At 33.4% G+C, this 27988-nt stretch overlaps 3 protein-coding genes across 3 annotated transcripts; all 3 read right to left on the bottom strand.

The window, feature by feature from the left end:
* Nucleotides 1–434: 434 nt before the first annotated feature.
* Nucleotides 435–8956, bottom strand: LOC144545493 (monoterpene synthase 8, chloroplastic-like). Its single transcript, XM_078294061.1, has 6 exons — nucleotides 8871–8956; nucleotides 8469–8687; nucleotides 8236–8374; nucleotides 7870–8050; nucleotides 2397–2565; nucleotides 435–597 (listed from the first exon to the last, which is right to left on the bottom strand). Exons 1-6 carry the CDS (start codon nucleotides 8954–8956, stop codon nucleotides 435–437), a joined length of 957 nt encoding a protein of 318 aa, XP_078150187.1.
* On the bottom strand, nucleotides 7154–14991 carry LOC144546010 (monoterpene synthase 8, chloroplastic-like). The gene is made up of 7 exons (XM_078294562.1): nucleotides 14752–14991; nucleotides 9671–9941; nucleotides 8871–9251; nucleotides 8469–8687; nucleotides 8236–8374; nucleotides 7801–8050; nucleotides 7154–7523 (listed from the first exon to the last, which is right to left on the bottom strand). Exons 1-3 carry the CDS (start codon nucleotides 14935–14937, stop codon nucleotides 9055–9057), a joined length of 654 nt encoding a protein of 217 aa, XP_078150688.1. The 5' UTR covers nucleotides 14938–14991; the 3' UTR covers nucleotides 7154–7523; nucleotides 7801–8050; nucleotides 8236–8374; nucleotides 8469–8687; nucleotides 8871–9054.
* A 10489-nt stretch (nucleotides 14992–25480) lies between these two features.
* LOC144545433 (hydroxycinnamoyltransferase 4-like) lies at nucleotides 25481–27968 on the bottom strand. Its single transcript, XM_078294009.1, has 2 exons — nucleotides 27499–27968; nucleotides 25481–26684 (listed from the first exon to the last, which is right to left on the bottom strand). The coding sequence occupies exons 1-2, from the start codon at nucleotides 27886–27888 to the stop codon at nucleotides 25782–25784; spliced, it is 1293 nt and encodes a 430-aa protein (XP_078150135.1). The 5' UTR covers nucleotides 27889–27968; the 3' UTR covers nucleotides 25481–25781.
* Between the last annotated feature and the right edge of the window lie 20 nt (nucleotides 27969–27988).

A 27988-nucleotide genomic window follows, 5' to 3' on the forward strand; every position in this document is an offset into this window, starting at 1 on the left:
AATGTCTATTTGTATATTAGGATATGGTAACGGCTAGTTAGCCTTTATAAGCACCTGTAAGCTATGTAAATGAAAAAAAAATCAATAAATACAAAAAAATCTTTCTTTGGTTCCCTGTTCATTGAAACAGACTCATTCTGTCATTCACCGGCAATTTATATTCAGGATATATTTTTTATGAGGAAATTATTTTCAGTATATATGAGTAAATATTTGAAAGTAAATTAAAATACTCCAAAGATTCTTTTAGTTGTAAGTTCAATTACTATATTCAGGCCCTATATATTAATATAAACGATGGAGACTGAAAGAACCTGGAGGAGATAATACAAGGATTGTACAGGTCAGGTGTGCAACCGTCGGTGTTGGAAAAACAGAGTGGTTCATGATAAATTAATTGACAACTAAATTGAGTCCTTCCTCAAAAACTCACCTTATGCACACAATCTTTTCATTTCTTCACGGTCATCAATACCAGTATAAGACACGTCCCTTCTCTTGTCTACACCTCTGCCTTCCACTTCTTCTTCCCCTCGTTTCTTATCTGAAAATTTACTCAAATTACTCCGAAAGCCTAGCACCGCTGCACTGGTATTGCTACGCCATAACATCAAACCCTAGCAAATTGAAGGAGATGCTTAAGGCTTTGAAAAAATCGTGCATTTCTAAACACCATAAGACCCTAATGCTAGGAACATAAATTGGGGATGTCAATCTTTGCAACGATCCATCGTTTCTCATGCATTTTAAGGTACAGATTACTTTCCCTTTAATTACTTGTCATCATGTTTGATCTATTTGCACCTAATACAATACCATATAACACATTAGAGTTTAGACAAAATGATTCTCTGTAGGGATTTAAGAGTTGCTATTTAAGTAGCAAGTTGGGGCTTTCATAGCAATGTAAGAATGTGGGTGCCTCTGTACCAGTCCTCGAATTTTATTTTTTCTGATTTTTGGTGGGAGAATATCTTCTCGTACTAAATACAAAACCTATATATAACTGAACATTCAGAATATTACTATATTACTTCTTTTAATTTCCTTTGTGCACTTACATTTCTTTTTTTTTTTCTTTTGTGTTTTTTCACAGAAACCATGTGCTCAGTTGACAAAACATGACCGGTACGTATGAGAAAATATAACCAAGTGTGTCAGATATGTAATTTTGAGATCAGACTTCGAACCGTAGCTACGTACACCATAAATTTCACATTTCTCATCGTTGTATTATATTACACTGTTTGGCCGCGGAGAGCATGCACTAAATTAAGAAGACGCGGTTCACTTGACTGACTAGCTAGTCCCTTTTCCAAGTCAGTCTTGTATATATGTACAATCTCCATTTATTTGTTGTATTATGACGCGACAACGAAATACGTATCGGGTGCGTATAGGTTCAGTTCAGTTAAAATCGTAATAAATAGAGAAATTTTAATTTTATTTGATTTTCATAAATATAACCAAGGTTCTGAAACTCGGAATCGGAATCGGAATCGGATTTTTGACCGCCGAGTCAGAATCGGATGAATCGGCCGGAATCGGAAGAATCGGATCGGTAACTCGGGTTTTTTTGGCAGAACCCTTGTTTTGTAGCCAAAAAATAGGAAAAAATTGATAAAAATAATTTGAAAAAAACTATGTTAATTAAGTGTTATATTCCAAAATTTTAAAATATTATTTAATTATTAAGTTGATTATTTCGTCTAATTAATTTTTTTATTAGATTAATGGACAATTAGATTTATCTGAGTAACATAAAATGAATCTAAAATTTAGAAATGTAAACGAATCAAATTCGTACATTAAAAATTGGAGGTTAAAAACATAAGATAAAATATAGCACCATAAATAAAGTGTAAATATTCGGTAAATCTAAAATTCGTTACAATCGTGAAACTAAGAAAGGAAATAAATAAAATCATGTAAATAAATAAATAATTGAATTCTAACTAAGAGTAATTAAATTAGGAATTATAAATTGATTTGGTAATTATATGTGTATATATATATATATATACTACTTTAAATTTAATTACTTGGATCTAAAAATCAAATTATAAACACGTAATAATACCTGTACGACATTATAAATTGTTACGAATCTTCGATTCGAAATTTGGACGAAAACAGATTTTTAATAAATTAAATGAATACATATTAAGTTCTGGATTGCTTGGACCATTGGATTTAATCCCAACACGAATCTTGAACTCATCCTACACTTTGATTTTTGAATTGATGAAAGGAAGGGATTTAAACCCATTTGAATAAAAATTTCGGATCCGGCACCGAATTCTCATCCTCTGAGATATGTCATATTTTGCGTGACTTGTTGAAAAATCAAAACCGTTCAAATAAGTTCTGCACAAATCTCGAAGCTCAAATAATACTGGCCCCATGCGCTATCCTTCTCTTTTTCCCTTCTCTCCCGTTCGCGCAAGAAACAGGAAGCGACTCCATGAAACTTCTCTCCAGTGATCTCAGCGATCTCCTCAGCGATCTCCATGAAACTTCTCCTCAGCCGGTCTTCAGCCTTCTCCTCTAGGGACTCATCTCCTCCTACGGCAGAGCATAATCCAGGTTAGTTGGAAATCGGAATTTTTTGAAATGAAATCGGCTCAAATCGGCTCAACTCGGCTTGAATCGGTGTAACTCGGCCGGAAAATCGGAAAATCGGCCGATTCCGGCACTGTTCATCCGAGTTTTTGCCGAAAAACTCGCACGGGCGCGAGAATCGGGTAAAACTCAGCTCGGACGCCGCCGATTCCGAGTCGACTCGGCCGAGTCAACTCGGAATCGGCCGATTTTCGGAACCATGAATATAACTGAACTGATCAAAATAAGGTGATCAATCAAATTAAAACCAAAATGAAAAAAAGCGAATTAAATTTCAGTTTGTTTAATTGAACCGAAATAAGAAGTTAATTATAAATGTATTTTTATAATTTTTATTAATTTTATTTAAGATGGATTTAAAAGTTAGTTTGCTTCCATCTAACTGGTTTCAAACCGAACCAAAAATATACATTATGTGGTAGTTTATTTTTTTTGGTACGGACGGTAGACAAGTTTAAGAATTTCGATCGGTTATGTATTTCTGTCTAATCGGTTTTAAGAAAAAATTAAACCGATCTAAACTGAACAATTAAATCAGGTTTAAAAAAATGGACCGAACCGATCTATTTCACTGGAAAAACTGAACCATTTGATAAGAATTCTTTTGGTTCGGATTAAAACTGATTAAACCGAACCAGATGAACACCGCTAAACAGTTCAATACTCAAATTAATTTTCCTTTTTATTTTTGTTATTCAATTGTTGAAATTTGTAAATTAGTGAATGTTTTTTTTTTCTTTAATATTAAGAATGGTAGGATTTCTATTACAAGAGTAGTAGAAACATTAAACTTCCTATTTAATTAACATGCATTCATCTAATTCTAGAAATATGCGTCAAATTATGGCTTAATTAGAGTCTGACTGTGTCCTTGCATATTTAAATTTTATCCACATCTTGCAAATTATGAGATAATAAGGTTAGCAGTCTTATATATATACATGTCTATCTCTGGAAATCAGAACAATAGCATTGCAATAAGTTCTTACTATTTAATCTTTAAAAGTTGAAGAAATCATCAGTTTCTGATTTTTTTTTAGTTACATAATGGTATAGTTTAGAAATATAAAATAAAATAATTGACTATTGATTGAATCTGTTTACATATTTTAGGGGTTGCTTCAAGATTCGTATACTTGCATGTTTCATATGTATTTACCTTCAGCTATATATGCAATTCTTCTATCGTATTTACTTGACAATTGTAATAAACAACATAAGAAATTGCACGTGCAAACAATTATGATGTAATCACAACGGATTTAATTGGAAATCACACTGACTGATGTCTGCCCCTTACGTTGCATCCTCAAAGTTGACTGGTCAAAATAAATTATATAAAAAAAAGGGGCCTCAAATATTTAATTCATCACTTGTAACGATGTATATATGCTGACGTCACGGCTTAAGATTTTCTACTGAAATACATCACGTATCCAAAATCATTGAAACGGTTGAATAAAGAACTAGGGTGTTTTTGAATTCATTATTGCCCTATTCGGCGGACACATGGGATTGGGAACGGATTTGGAATAAGGGTCAAAATGAACTATTTATTACTATTCCTGTGAGAAAAAAAATTATTCAGTTGAACTGAATTTCTTTCTTCCCATACAAAAAGTAACGCATGCAAATAGGGCCTAAAGAATGGATGAATTTTAAGTCAAAATTCTATCGGAATTATTTCTAATGACGAATTCAAATCGTTGAAATCAAATTACTTACATGTCAAATTATAAAATTTTGAATTAATTTTTTAATAACTTGACTTTATATTTATCTAATTTCATTAAATATAATTTAGTATTTAAACAAATGTCGTAAAGTATATATCGGTTTCAATGATTTAATTTTCTAGTTTAAAATTAATCCGATAAATTTTGAAGTAAACTTTATTATTAAACTTTGTCAACTTAAAAGCATCCTAGTTCTTCTAATAATGGGCTAAAGCTTTTATAACTTGAGATAGTATTTGGGCTATGGACAAAGTGTGTAGTTAATTAATTGGGCTGTGGACAAAGTGTAATGCCCGAAAGGGTTAACCGCAGATATTCAATTGTCTTTCTACTTTGCATAATAATCTATCCAGATTTTTTATTTTTTATACTTGCATAATTGCATTGTGTTAATAATTAAGTCGATTATTTGAGTTTAATATTTTAACTTAACATAATTTTAATAAAAAATATATATGTATTTTTTTTAGCAAAAAAACAAGCTTTTATTTTCGATTGTTTGTCGATCAAAATTGATTGATTCTACTAAATCAGCCCATTTTGATTTCATGGATAATTTTTCGATTTATATTTTACAACCATAAATTACTTGCAACATTCATTTTTTGGCTAAATATTCGATCGAGGAGGTGCATGTTGAATATAAATATTATACATAAATTAATATGATTATATATACTGAAAAATTGTTACTTTGAGTAGGAATAAGTACGTCTTCTTGGATGAAAAGTCAATATTTTGCAATTGTGTGTGAGGTTTAATAGAAATTAAAAATATCATCGGTCCCTTATGAAATATAGAGGATCTAATTTGTATTTTTATTTTTTTTTCAGTTTGAAAGATAGATGTCTAGTTTATCAACTTTCATTTAATTTTTCATAAAATATCATTCATTTGGATTGTGGAACCAACGACCTCCCACACAGAGAGCGTTAGAGAATCTTATTTGTATTGGGCAATTGTGTGGTAAATTCCGAATTCTTAAGAAACTGAGATGAAAAGAGGCATTGTGGCATAGAGCTACATGTACAAAAGCAATGAAATTGAAGTATTACCTAGGCATGTATATTAGGGTGTTCTTCAGGTTATCAAACTTCTTGACGAGTTAATTAGCTCCAAGACTTATCCGAATGACTTCAAACAACGAACTCAAAGACTTATCCGAATGACTTCAAACAACGAACTCAAACCGTTCAACCTGATCCATTTTATCAGTGATCGATGTATTTACGTAAAAAATTTATAAATTTTAGAAGTAATTTAGTGCAAAGTCAAGTGTTAAAAAAACGAAAATCATGGTAAGAGTGCATCTGATACATTTCATCATAAAAATCATGAAGAGATAAACAGATAATCCGAAATAGCTTAAACGATCACACTTTTCTTCACAACTGGAAATATAAACTAAAATATGCATAAGTTTAATTGTGGGAAATATAGAGGCGAATTTCAACTAAATTTAGTGAGTTGTGTGATAGAGTGACACATTCTGGTACAGATTACAGAGCTTCATGTTTAGCAGTTAGATTAAAAACCAGGTATGCCCACTCAACTTTCATATATTTCGGAAGCAAGCAATTTATATTCTCTTTGGAAACGGACAAGCAAAATCAGAAACATTTCTATGCACCAAATGTTATCTGTGAATCCTCTGAACTCTATCACCAACTTATTCGGCGCGGTGCCCCATAGGAATACTCTCCGGTGACCCAAATTAATGTCACACCTGAGCTTAATACAGTCTTTCCCTTTGCCATGATGTATCTATCCTCCACATCACTCTAGCTTTTGTAGTGTCCATGCCTCCTGACAATATTCCTGGCACTGAATATGCGAACCGAGGAATCCAGATGGCTCACCTAGGAATAGCAGTTAGCATGGTAATCATACATTATGACATGAAACCTTATTTTAACCACCGAAGGAGGGGATTCTGAAATTACTGTCCAATGCACAACATTTGCCAGCTTAAGAAAAACCAATGCATGGCCCTCGCTGCCCTCGTCGATTCCGTTGGGGAAATATTGAAGTTGCCACTTGTACGTTCCCGCTTAAAATTTCACGGATGTATTGGAAAGTAAAAAAAAACAAATTCTTCATTACATTAGAGGTACATTATCTCAAGATTTATTTTATTATTATAATAATGAGTTTGATCTTGTTGTATATTTTTCACTAGTGAGTAGTGATTGGAGTAGCGTAATGGATGATAAAAGGAGCACTTCGAGTTTTGTATTTTTCATGGAAAGCACATGATTTGCATGGCTTTCGAAGAAACAATATATTTTTACTTTGTCAACATGTGAAGATCTATATATGTTGATGCATCTTCATGCATATGCCACTAATTTTTTTTTTGTCTACGTAAATTGGTGTGTGTGTGATTTTTTTTTTGTCAAAAGAGAGCACGCTAAGAATAGTGACGTAAAAATGACTCATGTGGCGAGTCATAAGCAAGTGACAGATATTTTCAACAAACCATTACCGGTTGAACTCTTCCACAAATTCAAGAAGATCCACATGATACAAGTTTTTTATTTCAAGAAAATAATTAAATTTAAGGATGAATATTGGAAAGAGTAAACTTAATTTGCCTAGTAGTCCAATGTAATAGTTAATGTTACAGATAATTTTTAAGAAGTTGAGAATAGGCATAGTGAAGTACTAGTTTGCAAAAACGTTTGACATATTTCCAAATAAGAAAGTGAACACTACCAAAAACATCATATTATTTTTACAAAAACTTAACATCATTACATTCAGAAAGAAAAATCAACATCATCCCAAAACGAGAGTACAAGCAGAATGTAAATTATAGGAATGAAAGAAAGAAGAAACAAATTAAGAAAGTAGAAAATAAAAGAAAACATCCTTTTAATTAACTGGTTCAAGCAATATTAAGGTTACCAGATCCTTGGTATCACTGTTGGGCTTTCCATATCCATCACCATGTTGGTAAATACGTTGTGACATGCGACAGATACTGAAAGCAACATTAGTAATGAACTTCTCAAAAGTAGAATTGCCTACAACTTCACCGTTGACTGATTTCCAGTATTTCCAAATCAGCTCCTTTATTTTTTGGCGAGCAACAGATTCTGTAACTTTTTTTTCACGCATATAAAATTGAATGGCTTTGTCGATATCCCCCCGCTCTATCTCGTCCTATAAGTAGAATTGTGATGAGTAATGCATGAAATTTGTTTGAATTCGGTGTAAAATACAAGAAATTGATTTCTTTAGTTCTTCTTTTTCAGATGGTTCGGGATCATAATATTGATAACAACCCCATTTTTGAAAATCTTTTCAGGTCGTCTGAGTATAATTCAAAAGAATAGGAACTAATCATTTGGTTGGTTATGTGCCCCCAAATTTATTTGGTCAACAACGTAAAATTATTTATTATTATCTTGTTGTATCCATATTATTTTAATGGACTTACAGTGGATGTTGCTAAGTCGTTATAAAGTCGTATGTTCATGGATGAATATCGACAAAAAGTCAGGATTACCAGATGAGAACTGCTCTAGATCTTTAGCAGTAACATAATCGTTTATACAGTAGGCATAGGAGAGAGCTATGTGGGCTGAAATTGAGACCCATGCGTTCTCAAGGTATTCCTCTATTGTTGGTGCAAATCCACTGTGATACCACCTTGCTTCCACTATGTATGCTTTGCATAGATCTTTCCACTGCCAAATTGTTTAAAACAATTAATGTACAACAAAAGAAAGTGATTTTCTCCACTGAAGGCTGAAGCCATGATTAATGCAAGTTTATGTCTCAGTCAGCCTTCAATTTCATTATATTGTTCTAATGATTAGATGGTAACCAAATTATGCAGAATAGAAAAACTGTAAATGGATTAATTAATTACCGCTCGTCTGAGATACGGAATAACATTAAGTCCTTTTTCTTTTAAGACTTCATTACCCTGATCTTCGACAGTATTAAAGAGAGCTAAAATGCACATACAAAAGTTTTCAGGAAGCCCTTCTGTAGCAGTGACATCCCATCTTCAAAAGAAAAAGATGATTATATAATAATTGAAATAGCCTATATATTATTCAGAATGAATCAAAATACAAGTTAAACCCATAAAGCATTTACTGTTGGATGGCGTTAGTAAAGACCTCAAGTTCATCCAATGACCCATAAACATCATAGATATCATCCATGGTTGTAATCAGGCAGTTTGCCTGTGTATTTGCTATTCTATAACTTGAATGCTCTGGCTCAGAAGCCAAACCTAAACTCCAGAGGTAGTTCTCAACGAGCCTGTCACGAATAAATGGTAGTTTTTCATAAAGCCCCAAGTCAGTCCACCATCTGCACAAATGATAAGTAAAAAGAAATTTAAAAAGATACGTACAAATAAAACTTTCTCAAAGTGAAATACGTTAATACATCATCATTTTTTAAAGAGCCATAGAATAAAACAGTGATTAATTTGAATCATAGAAATTTCGTTTCCTTTTTAATTGAGTTAATGTATTTATACTTCATATTTACCTTGACACCTGCTTAAGTTCTTTCTTGTACAAGTTTTGAACTAAATTAAAATCCAAAACAGCCAGTTCCCACAGTGCAGGTCTCATCTGTTCTTCTATCTTGTATTGCTTGATAAACCAGCGATTGTGCAGTCTTTGCATACTCCAATTTAGTGGAAGCTCCAGTGCATGGGCAACTTGTTCTTTTAGCTTGAATTATCATACTTGGAGTTCTCCAAAAAATTTGTCAGGTGTTTGGTTGTGAAGTGTCTGGCCTTCTCCAATGCGTCTTCTCCTTCTTTTGCTAGAAAAGAAGCCTGGTACAAGCTGATCATCTCTTTAATGTCTGAATTTAGCTTTGCTTTGCAGTTTCCTTTCTCGTCCAAGTAAATATTGTATATATCTGCTCAATATTATTGAGTACTTGTAACATCAGCCTCATATTTTTAAATTAAATAAAAAATTAAAAAATATTGCGGGCTGGCATTTAGTCTAGTGACACAAATTACCCACAAAGAGTTTCCTTCCGGGTTTTAAACCTCCGATCTCCCAATAGGACACTAGATCAAAAGCCGGTTCTCCATATTTTACAACTATAAGAGCAACTCATATAATGAAAATAACTTAATATAAATTAATTAATGTGTTTCCAATATTATCTCTATTGAAGCTATTAATAATATGTAACCTCGACAGAAAAGGCGTTCCGCCTTCCAAAGCTGATAATTCATCTATAGTTGAATCACTAATTGTCGAAGTGAAATATACAATAGTTGACAATTAAATCTTATCTTCGGAATATATAAAGTTACAAAAATATACCTTCCTGTACACTAAAACCATGCATCCTCAACAGTCTAAAAAGAAGTGATACTTCATAAAGGCCATCAAGTATTGCAGATTGAGAAATATGATCCATTGATTCATGGATGTTGGTAATCACGCAGTTTATCTCGTCCTTGAAATGATATGCAACTCCGAGCTGTTGCAAGGTATCAACAAGCTCTAATTTATCCCTGAGCAACTCTTCCTTGTATATCATTTGACTCACCTCTTTCTTGAGCTTGCCTACTCTTTCCATGTTTTTACTCTCCTTCATGTACAGAAAAAAATAATACAAAAACAACAGAATGTGGGTGTCATTTTGTTGGATTTAAATCTGCTGTGCATTTGGCTAGTTCAAGCTCTCATGAAGGGCAAGGCCAGAAACGTAAGTCAAATTATGGTCAGCAGGGCAAAAAGAGAAAATCATAAGGGGCAAGATCGTGGCAAGGGAAAGGCTTCTCAAAATTTTAAGAAGCATAATAAGGCCAAGATCAAGTGTTTCAATTGTGGCTAGAAGGGTCACTATGCTCGTGAATGCAAAGAGCCCCGCAAGGTACAAATTATAGAAAAACTTTCATATTTTTCATATGTTTCAAGTTCTGTTTTTATTGCTGATTCTCATCCTTTGTGGACTGTAGACTCAGGGGCAACAGACCATGTAGCCAAAGACCGTGACTTGTTTGTGGATTTTCGTCGAATTCCGCAAGGTTCAAAATGGCTTTATGTAGGAAACAACTCTCGTGTACCAGTTAAGGGTATAGGCACATGCAAGTTGGATATGCGTGATGGTCGACGAAATCTTACATGATGTTCTCTTTGCACCTGACATTTGACGAAATCTTGTATCTGTAGTTGTTCTTCTTAGATTTGGATTTACTTTGAACATGTGTGACACTAGTATTAAGTTGTATCTGGATGATGCGTGTTATGGTTATGGATATGTATCGAATGGTTTTATTATTCTGGATGTTATTAATATGATGACTTCTAATATCCATTTTTCTTTAATTACATCATATACTGATGAAAATATTGATGTGAATGTATGGCATATGAGATTAGGCCATATTGGACAGCAACGAATGGATAGATTAGCCAAGGAATGCATGTTAGGCCAAATTGAAAGGGTTAGTCTACCAACATGTGAAAATTGTTTAAAAGGAAAAATGGCAAGAAAACCGTTTGGAACAGGAACCAGATCTGAATTTCCATTGCAATTAATTCATTCTGACATTTGTGGACCAATGAATGTGAGGGCACGACATGGAGGTAGATACTTTATCACCTTCATTGACGATTATATGCGATATGGTCACGTCTATTTGATATCTCATAAATCTGAAGCTCTTGCTTCTTTCACGAAATTTATAACTTTATGTGAAAATCAATTAGACAGAAAGGTTAAAGCTTTAAGAACGGATCGCGGTCGCGAATATTTGTCTGATGAGTTCAAACAAATGTGCGAAGAAAAAAGAATACTAAGGCAACTAACCATGCCATATACTCCTTACGAACTTTGGACTAATAGAAAACCAGATCTTAGTAATCTGAGACCTTGGGGATGCGCTGCCTTTGTTCATGATTCGTCTCATCAACATGGTAAATTGGGTCCACGAGGTAAAAAGAGTATATTTATACGATACTCCGAACATTCCAAAGATTATGTGTTAATTGGTGAACAATCGAGTGGGAGTGTAACAGAATTTGAGTCCCGAGATATCATTTTCTTAGAAAATGAATTTCCAAGAAAGGGTGAGATAGGTCAGGAATTTTCTCTATATGAAGTAGAGGAGCAGGATGATTTGATTGTTGCAAATCGTTTGGTGCATATTCCTGAACCTCCAACAGTATCTCATCCAAGTGGGAGCAAGTCAGTAGATGATGCTGAGCCAAGTTCAGCACAATCACAAATTAGGCATTGCAATAGTGCTAGAGTTCCTAAACGTTATTTTCCAATCGAAAATGAATCTTACATGATTGTCATGCAAGATGAAGAACAACCAAGAAATATTCGAGAGGCTCTCACTTGTCCTGCTAAAGAGAAATGGATGAAAGCAATGGAAGAAGAAATGGAGTCAATGAGATCAAATAATGTTTCGGAATTAGTTGATCTCCCTGAAGGACGCAAGGCAATTGGGAACAAATGGGTTCTCAAGATTAAACGTCTAGCTGACGGCTCAATTGAGAGGTATAAGGCACGTCTTGTTGCTAAGGGGTATACACAACAAGAAGGGATAGACTACGAAGAGACTTTCTCTCCTGTTGTAGGATTTACTTCCATACGGTTGATACTAGCTATCGTTGCCAATTTAGATTTGGAATTGCATCAGATGGATGTTAAAACTGCATTTCTAAATGGCAATCTAGAAGAAGAGATATATATGGAACAACCTGTCGGTTTTGTTGCCGAAGGACAAGAGCACAAAGTGTGCAAATTGTTGAGATCCATTTATGGTCTCAAGCAATCTTCCAGACAATGGTACATTCGGTTTCATCAAGCAATCATATCATTTGATTTTGAAATGATTGATGAAGACCATTGTGTGTATGTCAAAAGATCCAAAGACAAATTTGTGATTATATCGCTTTATGTGGATGACATACTGTTGACTAGTAATAATAAAGAGTATGTACAAATCATTAAGGAATGGTTATCCTCCAATTTTGATATGAAGGATATGGGTGAAGCAGCATATATTCTTGGAGTGAAGATTGAAAGAGATCGTTCCAAGAAGATGTTAACTCTATCACAAGAGCATTACATCAAGAAAGTACTTGAAAAATTTTATATGCAAGACTGTAAACCCATTGATACTCCTATAGCAAAAGGCGAAGGTCTTAGTTTAAGAATGTGTCCAAAGACTTCAGATGAAAAAGCACAAATGGAAAAAGTTTCTTACTCAAGTGCTGTTGGCAGCCTTATATATGCTATAATGTGTACTAGGCCAGATATCAGTTTCGCCGTTGGGATGGTGAGTAGATATCAAGCCAATCCAGGACAGTCCCATTGGAAAGCAGTAAAAAGAATACTTAGATATCTAAAAGGTACTGCAGATTATTCATTGTGTTTTCAAGGAGAAAATCTGCAACTCATGGGTTACGCAGATGCTGATTGGGGAGGAGATTTAGATGAAAGAAAATCTACCTCAGGCTATGTTTTCTTACTTAGTAATGGAGCTATCTCTTGGAGTAGTAAGAAACAAAGTTGCATATCCTTATCCACAATGGAAGCTGAATTTGTAGCATTTTCAGCAGCAGTACAAGAAGCAGTTTGGCTTAAAAGAATTTTGAATCACTTGGATTTCAGTGAGAATGAAACTAACTCAGTGTTGGTATACAGCGATAGCCAAGCAGCAATCGCTTATACAAAAGATCCCAAGTATCACTCAAAGACCAAACACATTGATACTAAGTATAACTTCGTTAGAGACATGGTGGCGAGAAAACAAGTTTGCATGCAATACATATCTACACACAAAATGGTGGTAGATCATTTTACAAAGGCAATACCTAGAGATGTGTTTATTGGCCATGTGAAATCTCTAGGGTTACGTAGATTGTAGTTATATATATATTTTGATTGAACAGTATATATTATGTATATTTGTATTTGTGGGATAAATGCAATGAATGCTATTTACTTATACATTTATGTTATAATTGTTACAAATTATTTAATATCATTATATTTAGCATAACACATGAGATATAAAATGAAAGGTATGTCAGACAGTTGATTGGCCTTCTTACACAGGCAATCGCTTCTATGTCTTGGTAGGACATAGAAATAAGATTGATTTTAAGCTAGACATGATACAAAATGTGAGAGCAAGTGCTTAAAATATACATCTCCTTGATAAAGAATCAAGATGAGGTCATATGAATATATTATTATGACCGAAGGTGAAATACCCACTATTCACCTTAACTGTCTTATGCCAAGTGGGAGTCCTGTTATTGAATTTATATGATAAGTAGAGTTGTGGACTCAAGTTAGATATTATGTATATCTGAACTATCACTTGTACGGTATTGGATTTTAAATTAGACATACGCTCCATAAGAAATGGAGAATAATACCGTAACATATGTTTCATACCATATGTGCAATTGACCAACAGGGTAACAGAAGATATGATCTCTTCTTCTTTGTTGTGTGAGATCTGCGAGATCAAAAGGATCTCATAGTACTCTTCGATTTTTTACTAAATACTTGAAGTTTCTTTTCAATTAGTTATTTTGGAATGTTGCCAATGATCATGAATGATACGATCTAATGAAACATATTTGAATAACAATTGATTTGGAATGAAGAGATTATAGATAAAAGAAAAGATCATTTGAGTGTTACATTAAGTTATATTCACTGGTGCACCAATTATGTTTATGTAACATAATTGTGAATATATAAGTATGGTTATATCAATAAATAAAAGAGATCCTGTGATACTTAAAAATGTAACTTGATGATCTGGGGTACTGCATATTTACTCTACTTAGATGTTGTTATAGATACCTAACAGTTGGATATTTACTCTACTTAAGATATGCTGATCACGGCCTATTTCCTTGTATGAATTTTAACAGAGATTAGAGATTACGTTCTCTTAGTTTATAGCGGTTATCCCATTTTGTGCGAGTGGGAGATGTTGGATTTAATAAAGGGTACGCCCATTATGGGAAACTAAAAACCTGACTCGTTATGAATATGTGCCAACCCATTAAGAAAAGGTGCATCGGGTTTTATATAAACAATGCATATCATTTTCTCTCTGACTCTAATCTGATAATAAATCCAAAATTAGAGACTGTCAAGAAAGAGAGAAAAACACTCTATTAAGGTGAAGGTCTTAGGTCGTGGAAAACGCAAGGCTTCCGGCTTCGACTTGTGATTCCTTGCAAAATCAGTGATACTGCTACGCTAGATTAATGGAGTAATTTGTAAGTTTTATCCGTTAATTAACACATTTATTTAGCTGATAATTAATGATTTTGCATATTGTGTGTGTGTATATATTGATCTTAAGGAGTTAGATACACTAATGAACGGTTTCTCACTGATCTGTTAATTTGCTTACATGTTCGTCTCCACTATTTAATGACTGTATGAAGTTATCATTCCATATGGTCAGTTGATAGTGTGCCGACCGTCGCTCAAACCCTGAAGACTGTAAATTTGCATAAATACGGAACCGACATGAAGCTACACTCATTTGTGTCTGGTGAACCGGCATAAAATATGGAAGTGCAAAGCATAGAGCCATTTATGCAAGGAGCTGTAATAAATTATAGGAGACACTTGTGGGCTTGTGGCTGTGTATGTATTAATTTCAGAGTGCTACACTCCTCTTCCATTTTATAGAGATAAGAGTCTGATTGCCAAACAACTCTCCTACACATGGTCTACCTAGATCATACTCTATTTGGAACAATAGATTTGATAATGACAGAGACCATCACTACAACAAAAACGTTAACCATGCATACACCGCATATCATATAAGGATGTGAAAATATTCAGAATAAAGAGTGTGTAATAGGAGGAGGCACTCGCACAAAAAAAACTCCATCATTCACAAACGGTTTGGAAGTTTTGAACCATGTTCGGAAGTCACCTTTATTTGTAAAAAATTGTAAAAAATGTACCTGATTTAAAAAAAAAAACTATGCACAAGTCATGTTACAGTTTTTGCTTTTCCGTTCCTATGTAGCTACCATGTAAAAGCCTTTATAAGTAATACACAGTTTTTTACTTTTTAGGATCTGTGTTGACTGTGTATATTATACACGGTTTGTTCTATATGATGCCCCTAACGGCACCATAGGAGGATGAATATGGGGCCTTTTAAATTTTTAAAACCCTTTTGTTCGATTGTTCAAGTTATGTAAAACTCAATAGCAAATAAAATAAATACATGAGCTAGAGAAGTGACACTGACACAAGAGGTGTTAATGGAGTCTCCGGGGCGTCGCAACCACTATTGTTGGTGCGTCTTTCTATTAGCCAATGGGAAAGGTTACAAAGTCAAACCGGTGAGCTCTTATAATCCTTCGAGAATTCAAATGGCGTATCAAGCGAGTACTAAAGGCTATAATATTCAAACGGTCAAAGAATATCAAGAATCACACTAATCTGAATCTAGATTAATTTTGGTGAAGTGTATTTGAGGTTGTTGAAAGTATATTGAAGTTTGAAGCACAAGCAACAATGAAGGATTGTAGATCTAGCAGAAAAATGTCTTTCTGAAATATGTGGCAGGTAGAATTGATGGAAGAGAAACAATCAAACATTATATTTATACGACCCTCAATGTTACAACGATGGATAACCGTTACAATAGTTGGAGCATCTAAGCTGAAATTTGAATTAATTTTTTGAATTCAACCGCTATGAGTGGTTAGCAAAGGTCATAACGGTAAGATCCAAACAATAGTTGGAGCATCTAAGGTCATAACGGTAAGTATTTGTTAGATTTGTTAACTAAGACATTAATGCTTGATTACAAACCAGTAGATACTCCGGTTGTACAAAATCTGAAGTTAGAAGAATTTCCAAGTCATGTACCAGCTAATAAAGAAAGATACCAATGGTTGGTAGACAAACTTATTTATTTATCTCAAACCAGGGTAGACATTGCATATGCGGTAAGTGTAGTGAGTTAGTTCATACATGCTGCAAGTGAGCAGCATATGGAAGCTGTGTTTTGAATTCTCATATACCTGAAAGGTATTCCTGGTAATGGAATATTTTTTAAGAAAAATGGGCATTTGAGAGTGGAAGGGTACACAAATTTAGATTGGGCAGGAGACATTACCGATCAAAAATTTACTTCTAGTTATTTTACCTTTGGTGGCGGAAACCTAGTGACATGAAAAAGTAAGAAGCAAAAAGTGGTGGCTCTTTCTAGTGCTGAAGTTGACTTCATTGGAATGGTTAAAGGGTTACAAGAGCTAATATGGTTGAAGAGGATACTGAGTGAACTCGGATTTGACCTGAAAGAAGGAATCAAGCTCTTTTGTGATAACAAGACATCAATTGCCATATCTTAGAATCCTGTGCAAAATGATCTCACAAAGCACATAGAAGCCAGCAGACATTTCATATGACAAAATCTAGAGGAACATGTCACTTATCTACCTTTTGTAAGGACATGTGATCAATTGGTTAATATTCTAAGAAAGGGCATTTCAAGTGCAACATTTCATGAGTCTCTTAATAAGTTCCGTATGACGGATATCTATGCACCAACTTGAGAGGAAGTGTTGATATGACTTATCTTTTATGCTAGTTGGAGGGAGATTTGTCTTTGATTATATTTCCTTTTGTATTAATTCAAATATAGAAGAAGATATGTACAATACAATAAAGAAGATACATCAGCGGCAAAGGGTATATGCCCTAGCTCTCATAATCTCTGTTATAAGAGGAGGATGTTCTCTTTTGTAGAAGGCATGTACTGGGCCCCATGTACTCATATTTTATCATTGAAATAAAAAAATAAAAAACTAAAAGAAAGTTTCATTGAAATTGTGTATTATTTAGTTTATTTCTCATAAATAATTATTAAGAGTGTATCATTAGTTTTTTAGATTGTGTATAGTTGTGTTTTATGTAGCAGTGCATGCACCAAAATGTCATTCATTAACTTTTTTAATTTTGAAATGACTTTTCTCACCGCATGACATCGCCACGTGACACAATCGTAAATATCACATGACAGCAAGAAAATAAAGTTGACTGTACGTGCAATCTGATGACGTAACAAAGTCTCATACACATGGCCCAGGCCCCAGACTATATTTAGAAAGATGTCTTTCGTAATGATGGAGACCATGCACCTGTACATATAATTGATTGAGAATTTTTTATTTATAGAAATTATTGGATAAAAAGAGAAAGAGTGTATGGATGTCATAATATGATTGAAGAGAATACTGAGTGAACTCGGATTTGACCCGAAAGAAGAAATAAAGCTCTTTTGTGATAACAAGGAATCAATTACTATATCTCATAATCCGGTACAAAATGATGCCACAAAGTACGTAGAAATCAGCAGACATTTCATAAGACAAAATCTAAAGGAACATGTCATTTATCTACCATTTGTAAGGACAAGTCATCAATTGGTTGATATTCTAACAAAGGGCATTTCAAGTGCAACATTTTATTAGTCTCTTAATAAGTTCAGTATAATGGATATCTACACATCAATTGAGAGGGAGTGTTGATACGACTTATCTTTTATGCTAGTTGGAGGAAGATTTGTCTTTTATTATATTTCCTTTTGTATTAATTCAAATATAGAAGAAGATATGTACAATATAATAAAGAAGGTAGATCAGCGGCAAAGGGTATATGTCCTAGCTGTCATAATTTCTATTGAATAATTATAACAATCCCCTCAACCCTGTCCCCCCATTTAACCCCGCACTCTCTCTCTCCAAATTAACTCCCTTAATTACCTTTTATCCCCGCTCTAATTTCTCTAAGAATTTCCATTTATCCACGCATTAATTACTGCACTTTAATAACAATCCCCGCATTAATTAACAATCCCGACATTAATTATACTGTCATCTAATAACAATCCACGCATTAATTATACTATCCTTTAATAACAATTCCCGCTAATAAATATTAATCTGTTTATTGATATTCAAGGAAGTATTTATCATTGTTCTGACAAGTATTTATCCTTATATCTGAGAAGTATTTATCATTGTCCCTGACATGATAATACTTTGATTTGATTAAACATTACTTATTGACAAGTTCAAGAACAAAGTTCAAAAAAATATTTATCGTTGTTCTGACAAGTATTTACGATTATATATGGGAAATATTTATCATTGTCACAGATGTTTTACTGTAAGTTGCAATTATGTCTGAGAAGTATTTATTCATGTAACATATAGTATTTATCCATATATCATAAAGTATTTATCCTTATGTCTGAGAAGTATTTATCATTGATATTGTACTAAAAGTTGCAATTATGTCTGATAAGTATTTATCCATGTAACATATAGTATTTATCAATGTATCATAAAGTATTTATCCTTATGTCTGAGAAGTATTTATCATTGGGTGAGGGGATTGTTTATTTAATGGTCCCCAGTTTTGCGGGGACAATCCAGAAAAAAAGGAAAATTTGTGCGGGGATAAATGGCAAGTATTTATGAGGGGATTGCTTATTTAATGGTCCCCAGTTGTGCGGGGACGATTCAAAAAAAAAGAAAATTTTGTGCGGGGACAACTCATGGGTTGATTTATTCTTTCCTAAATAGAGATCATTGCATAGGGATTAATACTTTGCGAATTCAAGATAAATACTTTGATGCTTCAAGTTAAATACTAACAGTTTTTGCGGAGCATTAATGACTGGGCAGTCCCCCCCATGATATTTTTGACAGTTTGTGCGGGGATAGACCTGCGGGGATTGTTATCAGGGTCCATTTCTATTATAAGTGGATGATTTTCTCCCTTGTAGAAGGCATATACTCATATTTTATCATTGAAATAAAATAAAAACGAAAATAAAGTTTCATTGAAATTGTGTATTATTTAGTTTATCTCCATTCTTATATTATGCATGTAGTTGTTCTGATCTGCTAACGGTTGAGATTGGAAGATGAATTTTCGAATTGAATATCAATCCTCCAATCACATAATCAGTCTTCTTTTGATTAAATACATATATTTTATGTGTAGAAATTTAAATATAGTTAAAAACATGCTCGGCACACAGATTGCTACATGATTTATCACATTAAAACTAAATAAATCCTTAGCAATTAGTTTCCTTATTTCTCCTTACAATATTTTCTATTCTTGGAATAAAATTATTTCCTGATTTCTTCTCTATTTCCTCTGTTGCATGTCCCTGCCATCTATAAAAACTAATAATCTGCACATGCGACATTTGGTTAACTCTCAATGAAGTTTTTACAATAATCAATTGTCATTAATGTGTAGACTAAGTTATATAGAAAGTATTTTAAATACCGAAAAATTAACTCACATAATGAACAAAGATAGAAAAATACAATCCAATGCATTTTATGAGATAATTAATAATACTACAAGTTATCTAGAGAATAATCATTATAATGAACATAAATAAATATAAAAAAAATTAATAATAAGAATATCACAAGTTATTCTTTATATGAAGTTATCTAGAGGAGAGTTTCAATATATAACAAATTTAAAATGTGCAATTTAGGATATAAATTTTCAAATATAAACAAAAAATAAAATTTGCTACAAAATGTCGTTTATTATAGAGAATTTTTTATTTTTAGAAATTATTATTAAATAATATAAGAATATATATTTAGTACGTTAATTTTTTTATGGCTTAGAAGGCGTTGAGTGGGTAACTCAGATTTAAATTTTCGAATTGAGTTAGTAGTTTGGGTCCAAAGTTTAAGTCCAAACCACTAATTCGGCTTCAAAGTTTAAAGCTAAACTGCTAACTTGGTTCAAAAGTTTTAACTCAAACCACTAACTCAGAGCCTTCTAGACCATTGAAAATATAATGTACTCAATCTATTTTCCTATATTATTTAATAATAATTTTTAAAATTCAAAATTCTCTGGCAAATTTTTTGTGCTATAAAATGTTCAAAGTTTACTTTTACATTTATATTTGAAAATTTATAAATCAAATTGCACATAAAATTTATTGTATTAGAACTCACTTCTATATAACTTACTTTTTTCATAAAAAAAATATCTTGTGATAATTTATTATAAATTTATTTTACTTGTGGTATCATAATATAAGAATAGAGATTTCATAAAGACAAACTGTATTTTTGTGTTCTATTTTTGTTGACCACATGAGTCAATTCTTCTATGCATAGATATATTAATGACGGATCAAATATTTAATTATTGTGAAAACCATTATTGAGAGGTCTAGAACGTGACAGACCAGGATTGGTTAGTTTTCATAGATGGCAGAAAAATTCTATGCATCTGCCTATCGGTGGATAGAGGATTTGATTCCTTCATTTCTCCTCTTCTTCTATAGTTTCGACAGTGAAAATAAAAACAATCATATATTTCCGTATTTTATTTAGGATTATTGTATTTTTGTGAATAGATGAATATTAGATCTTATGCTAACAAAAGCAATAAATTTTTCTACTCTTAAGAGAAAATGAAGAATCAAGAACTTTCGTGTAGAGAAATTTTTATTGTTAAAGTAATTTTAATAAAAAATATATATGTAGAGAAAATTCTTATTTGAATCATTTAATTATATATTTTTCAAATTTGTTTCTTTACATATCATCTCCTCTAAATCGTTTAATGACCTGTCTCGCTTGTGGAGAATATCAGATATTAAATTGCAATGATATTTAAAAAAAATTCATGTTATATTTGATTTTTTTTTATTTGTTGTTGTTTCTTTTATTGTTATTTATTATTTGGATTTTCATTTTTTTTAATTTGTTTTTATTTTCATTTATTTTTTTTATTAATTTTGTGTGAATTTTAAATAAAAAAGTCTTGTCATATTCTATTCAATCTTATAATATGTCTCCGTTACAATGCACGGACACGATACTAATTACTCATAAATTATTATTCACAGTGTATCATTAGTTTTTTAGATTGTGTGTAGTTGTGTTTTCTGTAGCAGCAGTGCATGCACCAAAATGTCATTCATTAACTTTTTTAATTTTGAAATAACTTTTCTCACCGCATGACATCGCCACGTGGCACAATAGTAAATATCACAAGACAGCAATAAAATAAAGTTGACTCGTAACAGACTCTCGTACACATGGCCCATGCCCCTGACTCAGACTATAGTTAGAAAGATGGATTTTGAAATGATGGAGACCATTCACTTGTACATATAATTGATTGAGAATTTATAACAATCTGATGAAGTAACAAACTCCCATACAAGTGGCCCTTGCCCCTGGATCAGACTATATTTAGAAAGATGGATTTGGTAATGATGGAGACCATGCACCTGTACATATAATTGATTGAGAAATTATAACAATCTGATGAAGTAACAAACACTCATACACATGGCCCATGCCCCTGGATCAGACTATATTTAGAAAGATGGATTTTGTAATGATGGAGACCTTGCACCTGTGCATATAATTGATTGAGAATTTTTTATTCATAGAAATTATTGGATAAAAAGAAAAAGAAAGAGAGTATTTTTTATTCAAAGAAATTATTGGATAAAAAGAGAAAGAAAGAGAAATAAAGAGAGAGTGTATGGATGTGATAATATGGTTGAAGAGGATACTGAGTGAACTCGGGTTTGACCCGTAAGAAGGAATGAATTAAGCTCTTTTGTGATACCAAAGCATCAATTGCCATAACTCAGAATCCTGTACAAAATAGAAACACAAAGCAGACACTTCATAAGACAAAATCTAGAGAAACATGTCATTTATCTACCATTTGTAAGGAAAAGTGATCAATTGATTGATATTCTAACAAAGGGCATTTTAAGTGCAACATTTCATGAGTATCGTAATAAGTTTGGTATAATGGATATTTACGCACCAACTTGAGGAGTGTTGATATGAGTAATCTTTTATGCTAACTGGAGAAAGATTTGTCTTTTATTATATTTTCTTTTGTATTAATTCAAATATAGAAGAAGATATATACAATATAATAAAGAAGGTACATCAGGGGCAAAGGGTATATGCCTTAGCTTTCATAATCTCTGTTATAAGAGGAGGATGTTCTCTCTTGTAAAAAGCATGTACTCATATTTTATCATTGAAATAAAATAAAAACAAAAAGAAAGTTTCATTGAAAATGTGTATTATTTAGTTTATTTCTCATAAATTATTATTAACAGTGCATCATTAATTAGTTTTTTAGATTGTCTATAGTTGTATTTCTGTAGCAGTGCATGCACCAAAATGTCATTCATTAACTTTTTTAATTTTGAAATAACTTTTCCCACCGCATGACATCGCCACATGGCACAATCGTAAATATCACATGACAGCAAGAAAATAAAGTTGACTGTACGTGCAATCTGATGACGTAACAAACTCTTATACACATGGCCCATGTCCCTGGATCAGACTATATTTAGATTAGAGTTTGGCAAAAACCCGGGTCGGGTATACCCGCCCGTACCCGCTGCCCGGGGTACCCGTGCCCGAGCTCGGGTATGGGTCGGGTACTCGGGTACGCGGGTACGGGCAAAAATCGGACCGGACCCGTTATTTTGGACCAATACCCGATCATACCCTACCCGAGTTTATCCGTACCCGATTAAACCCGTACCCGACTAAACCCGTACCCGACTACCCGAGTACCCGTATACCCGAGTTACTGTTCATCCATTTCAAAATTCAAAAATTCTGATTTTTTTCCCCCCAAACCAACAAAAAAAACCAACAAAAAAAAAAAACAAAAAAACCAGAAAAAAAAAAACCAACAAAAAAACCAAAAAAAAAAACAGTAAAAAAAAAAAAAAAAAAAAAAACCCGTACCCGCCCTACCCGTACCCGCCTTACCTGTCAAGGGTACACGGGTAAGGGTATAGGACGGGTAGGGTATGGGTTTTGAAAATTATACCCGCCAGACCCGTACCCGAATACCCTTGTACCCGAGTATACCCATACCCGAGACGTACCCGTACCCGAGACGGGTATACCCGGGGTACCCGTACCCGCCCGAGTATAAATACACTAATTTAGATAGATGGATTTCGTAACGATGCATGAACCTGTACATATAATTGATTGCGAATTTATAACAATCTGATGAGGTAACAAACACTCATACACATGGCACATGACCCTGGATCAGACTATATTTAGAAAGATGGATTTCGTAATGATGGAGACCTTGCACCTGTACATATAATTGATTGAGAATTTTTTATTCATCAAAATTATTGGATAAAAAGAGAAAGAAAGAGAAAGAGTGTATGGATGTGATAATATGGTTGATGTGGATATTGAGTGAACTCGGGTTTGACCCGAAGAAGGAATGAATTAAGCTCTTTTCTGATACCAAGGCATCAATTGCCATATCTCAGAATCCCGTACAAAATGATAGCACAAATTAATTTACATCATCAATCTTATTATTTAAACTAGGTAATAATAATAATTTAAAAACTAGGGCTTAGTTAAAAAAATTTAGCAATTGGGATAACAGTACCAACGTGTACAAAGCTTAACTTCTAATTTTCAGTGACTGTTAATTGGAAAATAGTAGAAGAAAATCACATGGTATTATTTTGTTGATTTTTTTTTTTTTTTTTTGGTGTAATAGATTTGTCCTGTGTATGGGAAGAGTTGGGATGGACTTGGTGGGCCACCTCACGTCACAGCATAGAAGCTTATTTAAGATATCCATTTTTTGTTCATTGTTATTCATATATTTTGGCCTCGGATATCTATTTCATTTACTAGTTTATTGGCTTAAATTATGGCTTAATTTAGATATAATTACATGATTGAGGGTTAATTGATGTATAATTTAGAATCAATTGAGGTTTTGTTGGGTAAAGATTTTAACAGAGCAGGTTTGGCTTCATGCAGCGCACAAACCATATCCAATTCTGTTTTGATTCTGTAATCTGTGTGCTGCATGAACAGTGGAGGCAATCTACGTACCAGTATCACAGGAGAACTACAATTATAATAGGCTGAGAATGTAATCTTTACATTAGGGTCCCTATTTTCCTTTTTCTTCTACTTCTGTAATTTTTCTTGTTTTTTCTGTTATTTTCTCAAAGCTGGGTTTCTAATCAGAAGCTAAAGAATTTGTAACCGATAAGGTACATGAGAGTTGCTTTTTTGTTATTTAATTTCAAAGGGAGTAAATTAGCAAGTTATTTATTAAAAATTTGTATGTACGGATAGAACCGGGGTCAATTTATATGGATGGGACAGTAACATGTGAACTATATGCCTGTCCAATATCAAGTTTTTAGTGTATAGATGTGAAGAACAAGTGTATTATGCAAGAGTCACTATACGTGTGATATCTATTTACAATTAATTATCTCCACAAATAATATATATGTTGACTAATGTATTTTTAATTAATTATCTCTACAAATAATATATTATCAACCGATAAGATTATCATTTGCTCTTATTATTGACTCACACATAATGAAGAAATTGAATAAAAAATAATCATATTAAAAAATAATAAAAATAATATTTCAATTCCCGTTGCAAGGGTACTTAACTAGTATTGATAAGAAAATATTATTTACAAAATTTTAAATTTTATCTCATGTAACATGACAGTAAATATTTACATTCATACTTAATTTTAAAATTTACTTTCAATCTCGCTTCACGACCAGATTTGTTTCTTCGATCGCCATTGCACTTCGACAACGATCAGATCTACTTACCAGGATGTTATCGCACTCTCGACTCCATTTGGCTCCGCTCGGCACTAATACTGCTAGGAAATGTAATTTAGGAGTCAAAATAGGAACACTCAGGTTCTAAATGCTGGATTAATGTCATCCTGTCCTTTATTTGCAGTCTGAAGTAAAGGCTCTTTTAGAAGCCATGCGAGATATATATGGTGTCGTGTGGTGTATCATCATGCATGTTTTGGACTGATAATCTGACCCAATCTAAGGCAGTTTTGGGTCTGCTACCACCTTTGGAAGTTGAATGGCGCACATTTGATGATATCATGCTGACTTGGCGACTGATGAAGGAACACTCAGGTTTTAAATGCAGAAATGTCAGTAGAGAGATGAATGGGGAGGCCGATATATATTTTACCAAAGTTAGGCTCAAGAACAGGGATTGTATGGGATCGTAAGGATTTCACATACCAAATTTTCAGTTTTCTTTATCACAGTTGTATAGATTCTGGGAAGGATACTATAGAGGTTTTATGAAATATATGTAATCTCTCAAGGATTGTGATTAATAAAGCTTTTTCCTATGGGCGTTATTCTCGCAAAAAAAAAAAAAAAAAATTAAATAAAATCCTTGCATTCATAGAATTAAAGATATACAAGTGCCAATATACCGACACCATAAATCTCAGAAATTACAGAAAGTTCTCCATAATTTTGACTAGTTTTCATTGAGCAGACGACATCAGGATATCAACTTAATTTGAAGACGTACTGTCAAAGCACAATTCCTCCTGAAAGACCTTCTTGAACTTTTGCATGGTGGCATAATCGAGCAACACATAAGCTGCTAGTCCAGCATCTTTTCCTGATTCGTTGATGATGTAAACAACTCTATTTCCATTTGCCTCAGCCCATGTCATCAGCTGTGGGGCACCCCATCCGAAATCTGCATCATACACTGGCATTCCAGAAATGCTAGTAATGCGCAGATCGGACTTTGGCAGTTCTCTTACTGGGAATAATCCCTTATCTTTGTTTACCTCCACGTAGTCAATGAAGGATCGAATGAACTCATCCGTAATCCCATCAACTGCAGCTTTCACAGTATTAGCTACAATTTTAATTGGATTGGACCTGACCTCCGATACTTGAGCAGTGGCAGACCTTCTGATGACGGCGTTACCAAAGAAATTCTTGGGTAATGGTGGGTGCATACGATCACGTATGTCTGCTGTAAACAAGAGGTGTGTCTCAATGCCAAGAGGAAGTTCTTGCGCAAGGCAGTAGCACTTCCAAATAAGTGCAGCCACAACACAGAAGGTAGAAACTCTAGTGGTACTACTCCCTTCTTTGCACTGAGATTTTAGGAAAATAATTTGTTCATTCGAGATCTTGAACTTGGTTGTAACACAAGAGATAGATGGGGTCGATGTATGCTTCAATTGGTCGTTTATATACTCAGGGTGATCAAAGGTGATAGATGTTGGAGAACGGGCAAGAAGTGGAGTATAGTCAAAGGAGGGATGTATGATGTTGTTAAGGTAACCCCGAGCAATACTAGCCCATGTCTGGAAAAAATGGAAAGCGCTCCGACCATCAATTAAGACGTGATTATTTGCAGTTCCTAGCACAACTCCCCCACATTTCAGATATGTTATCTGCACACAGTAGCACCAACATTTCGATTAAAATGATGATGACAAGTACAAGACGTGGAAATATTTGTTCCCCGACCTTGGAATAAACTTTAAGAATTTTTACATTTTCAAATCCCAAACAATCGATTCAAACCGTTCAACATTCAATCTATATTAAAATTTACTTGGAGACCAAATTTTACATTTTTTGAATTTTTGATATTTATTAAGCTAGTTTAAAAATCGATTTTAAAACTGACTTAATAAATAATAAAAAAATGTAAAATTTGATAGACTGTTTGAACTTTGAAAATCGAAAAAAGCTACGAAATAAACGTTTTAATATTAGCCAATCTCTCTATCTATATATATATATATAGAGAGAGAGAGAGAGATAGAGAAATATATTGGCTAATATCAAAATGTTTGTTGTGGAGACCCTATTCTACCAATTGGTTTTTTAATTTTCAAAGTTCAAACAGTCGATCGAATTAAGCTGTTAGATGTGATCTCTATATTAAAATGTGCTTGGAGGCCAAATTTTACATTTTTTTTAAAATTTATTTATTATTTATTAAGATAGTTTGAAAATCACTAATTTTAATAAATAATAAAAAACTTATTTCACACACCATGGCTGAAGAACTACCATTTTGATCTTAGCCACTCACTATATATATATCCTTGGTTGGCTTGAAGAGCCAAAATGTTTACACATAAAAAATAAGTCCTTGTGTTCTTTCAAAATCTTTGCTTTTACATCATAGAGAGAGAGATTGAACTAAATGAGGTTCCAATATATTTGTATTTATAGTGAAAATCTAATTTTCTATACCTGAAGCATACACATAAGAGAAGGTGATACCACACTCGGAACAAATTGGCTTCTTAGCTCAGGCGAAGGTTGGAAATTGATATCATCAGAACTGCGATCCGACTGGGCCAGAACAAACAGGACACCTTCAGCATTGCAATCAACCACTCTGCGACAGCCTTCGCCAATCAAAAACCGTCCAGCGAGGGGGTAGAAGAGCACTAGTGTCTTTGCCAAAGCAGCCTTCAAGATCTCAATCGAGAAGAAGTCCCTGGCTTCATTATTCCTATAGTGATATACCGTGCATGTGTATAAATGTGGTGCAGCTTGGTCAAAATTTGATAACCAGAGCTTCTTTCTAGGGGTTTCCTCAGATGGAACCACAAAGGTGGACTCCATTACAGACACCATTTTCTTCCTCTCTTGGTTATCTATATATCATGCACTCGTAATTAAGTTTAGTGTCTACTCTCAGGAAGAGAGCCGAGCAATTGTGTCAAGCACTTGTAAA

This window comes from Carex rostrata, chromosome 28, assembly GCF_964058835.1.
Source record: "Carex rostrata chromosome 28, lpCarRost1.2, whole genome shotgun sequence".
In the NCBI taxonomy this organism is placed as follows: Eukaryota; Viridiplantae; Streptophyta; class Magnoliopsida; order Poales; family Cyperaceae; genus Carex; species Carex rostrata.

Bases quoted from the DNA above. Each gene is read 5' to 3' on its own strand.
- LOC144545493 (XM_078294061.1), bottom strand. From the start codon at position 8,956: ATGAGACCTGCACTGTGGGAACTGGCTGTTTTGGATTTTAATTTAGTT. The intron at 8,688-8,870 runs GTAAATATGAAG...TCATTTGTGCAG, and splicing joins GAACTTAAGCAGGTGTCAAG to ATGGTGGACTGACTTGGGGC. The intron at 2,566-7,869 runs GTAATCCTGACT...GCTCTGCCGTAG, and splicing joins TCTAGAGCAGTTCTCATCTG to GAGGAGATGAGTCCCTAGAG.
- LOC144546010 (XM_078294562.1), bottom strand. From the start codon at position 14,937: ATGGCTCTATGCTTTGCACTTCCATATTTTATGCCGGTTCACCAGACA. The intron at 9,942-14,751 runs GTAAGCAAATTA...CTGTACATGAAG, and splicing joins TAAATAGTGGAGACGAACAT to GAGAGTAAAAACATGGAAAG. The intron at 9,252-9,670 runs GTATATTTTTGT...AATATTGAGCAG, and splicing joins TGGTTTTAGTGTACAGGAAG to ATATATACAATATTTACTTG.
- LOC144545433 (XM_078294009.1), bottom strand. From the start codon at position 27,888: ATGGTGTCTGTAATGGAGTCCACCTTTGTGGTTCCATCTGAGGAAACC. The intron at 26,685-27,498 runs GTATAGAAAATT...TACTGTGTGCAG, and splicing joins CTCTTATGTGTATGCTTCAG to ATAACATATCTGAAATGTGG.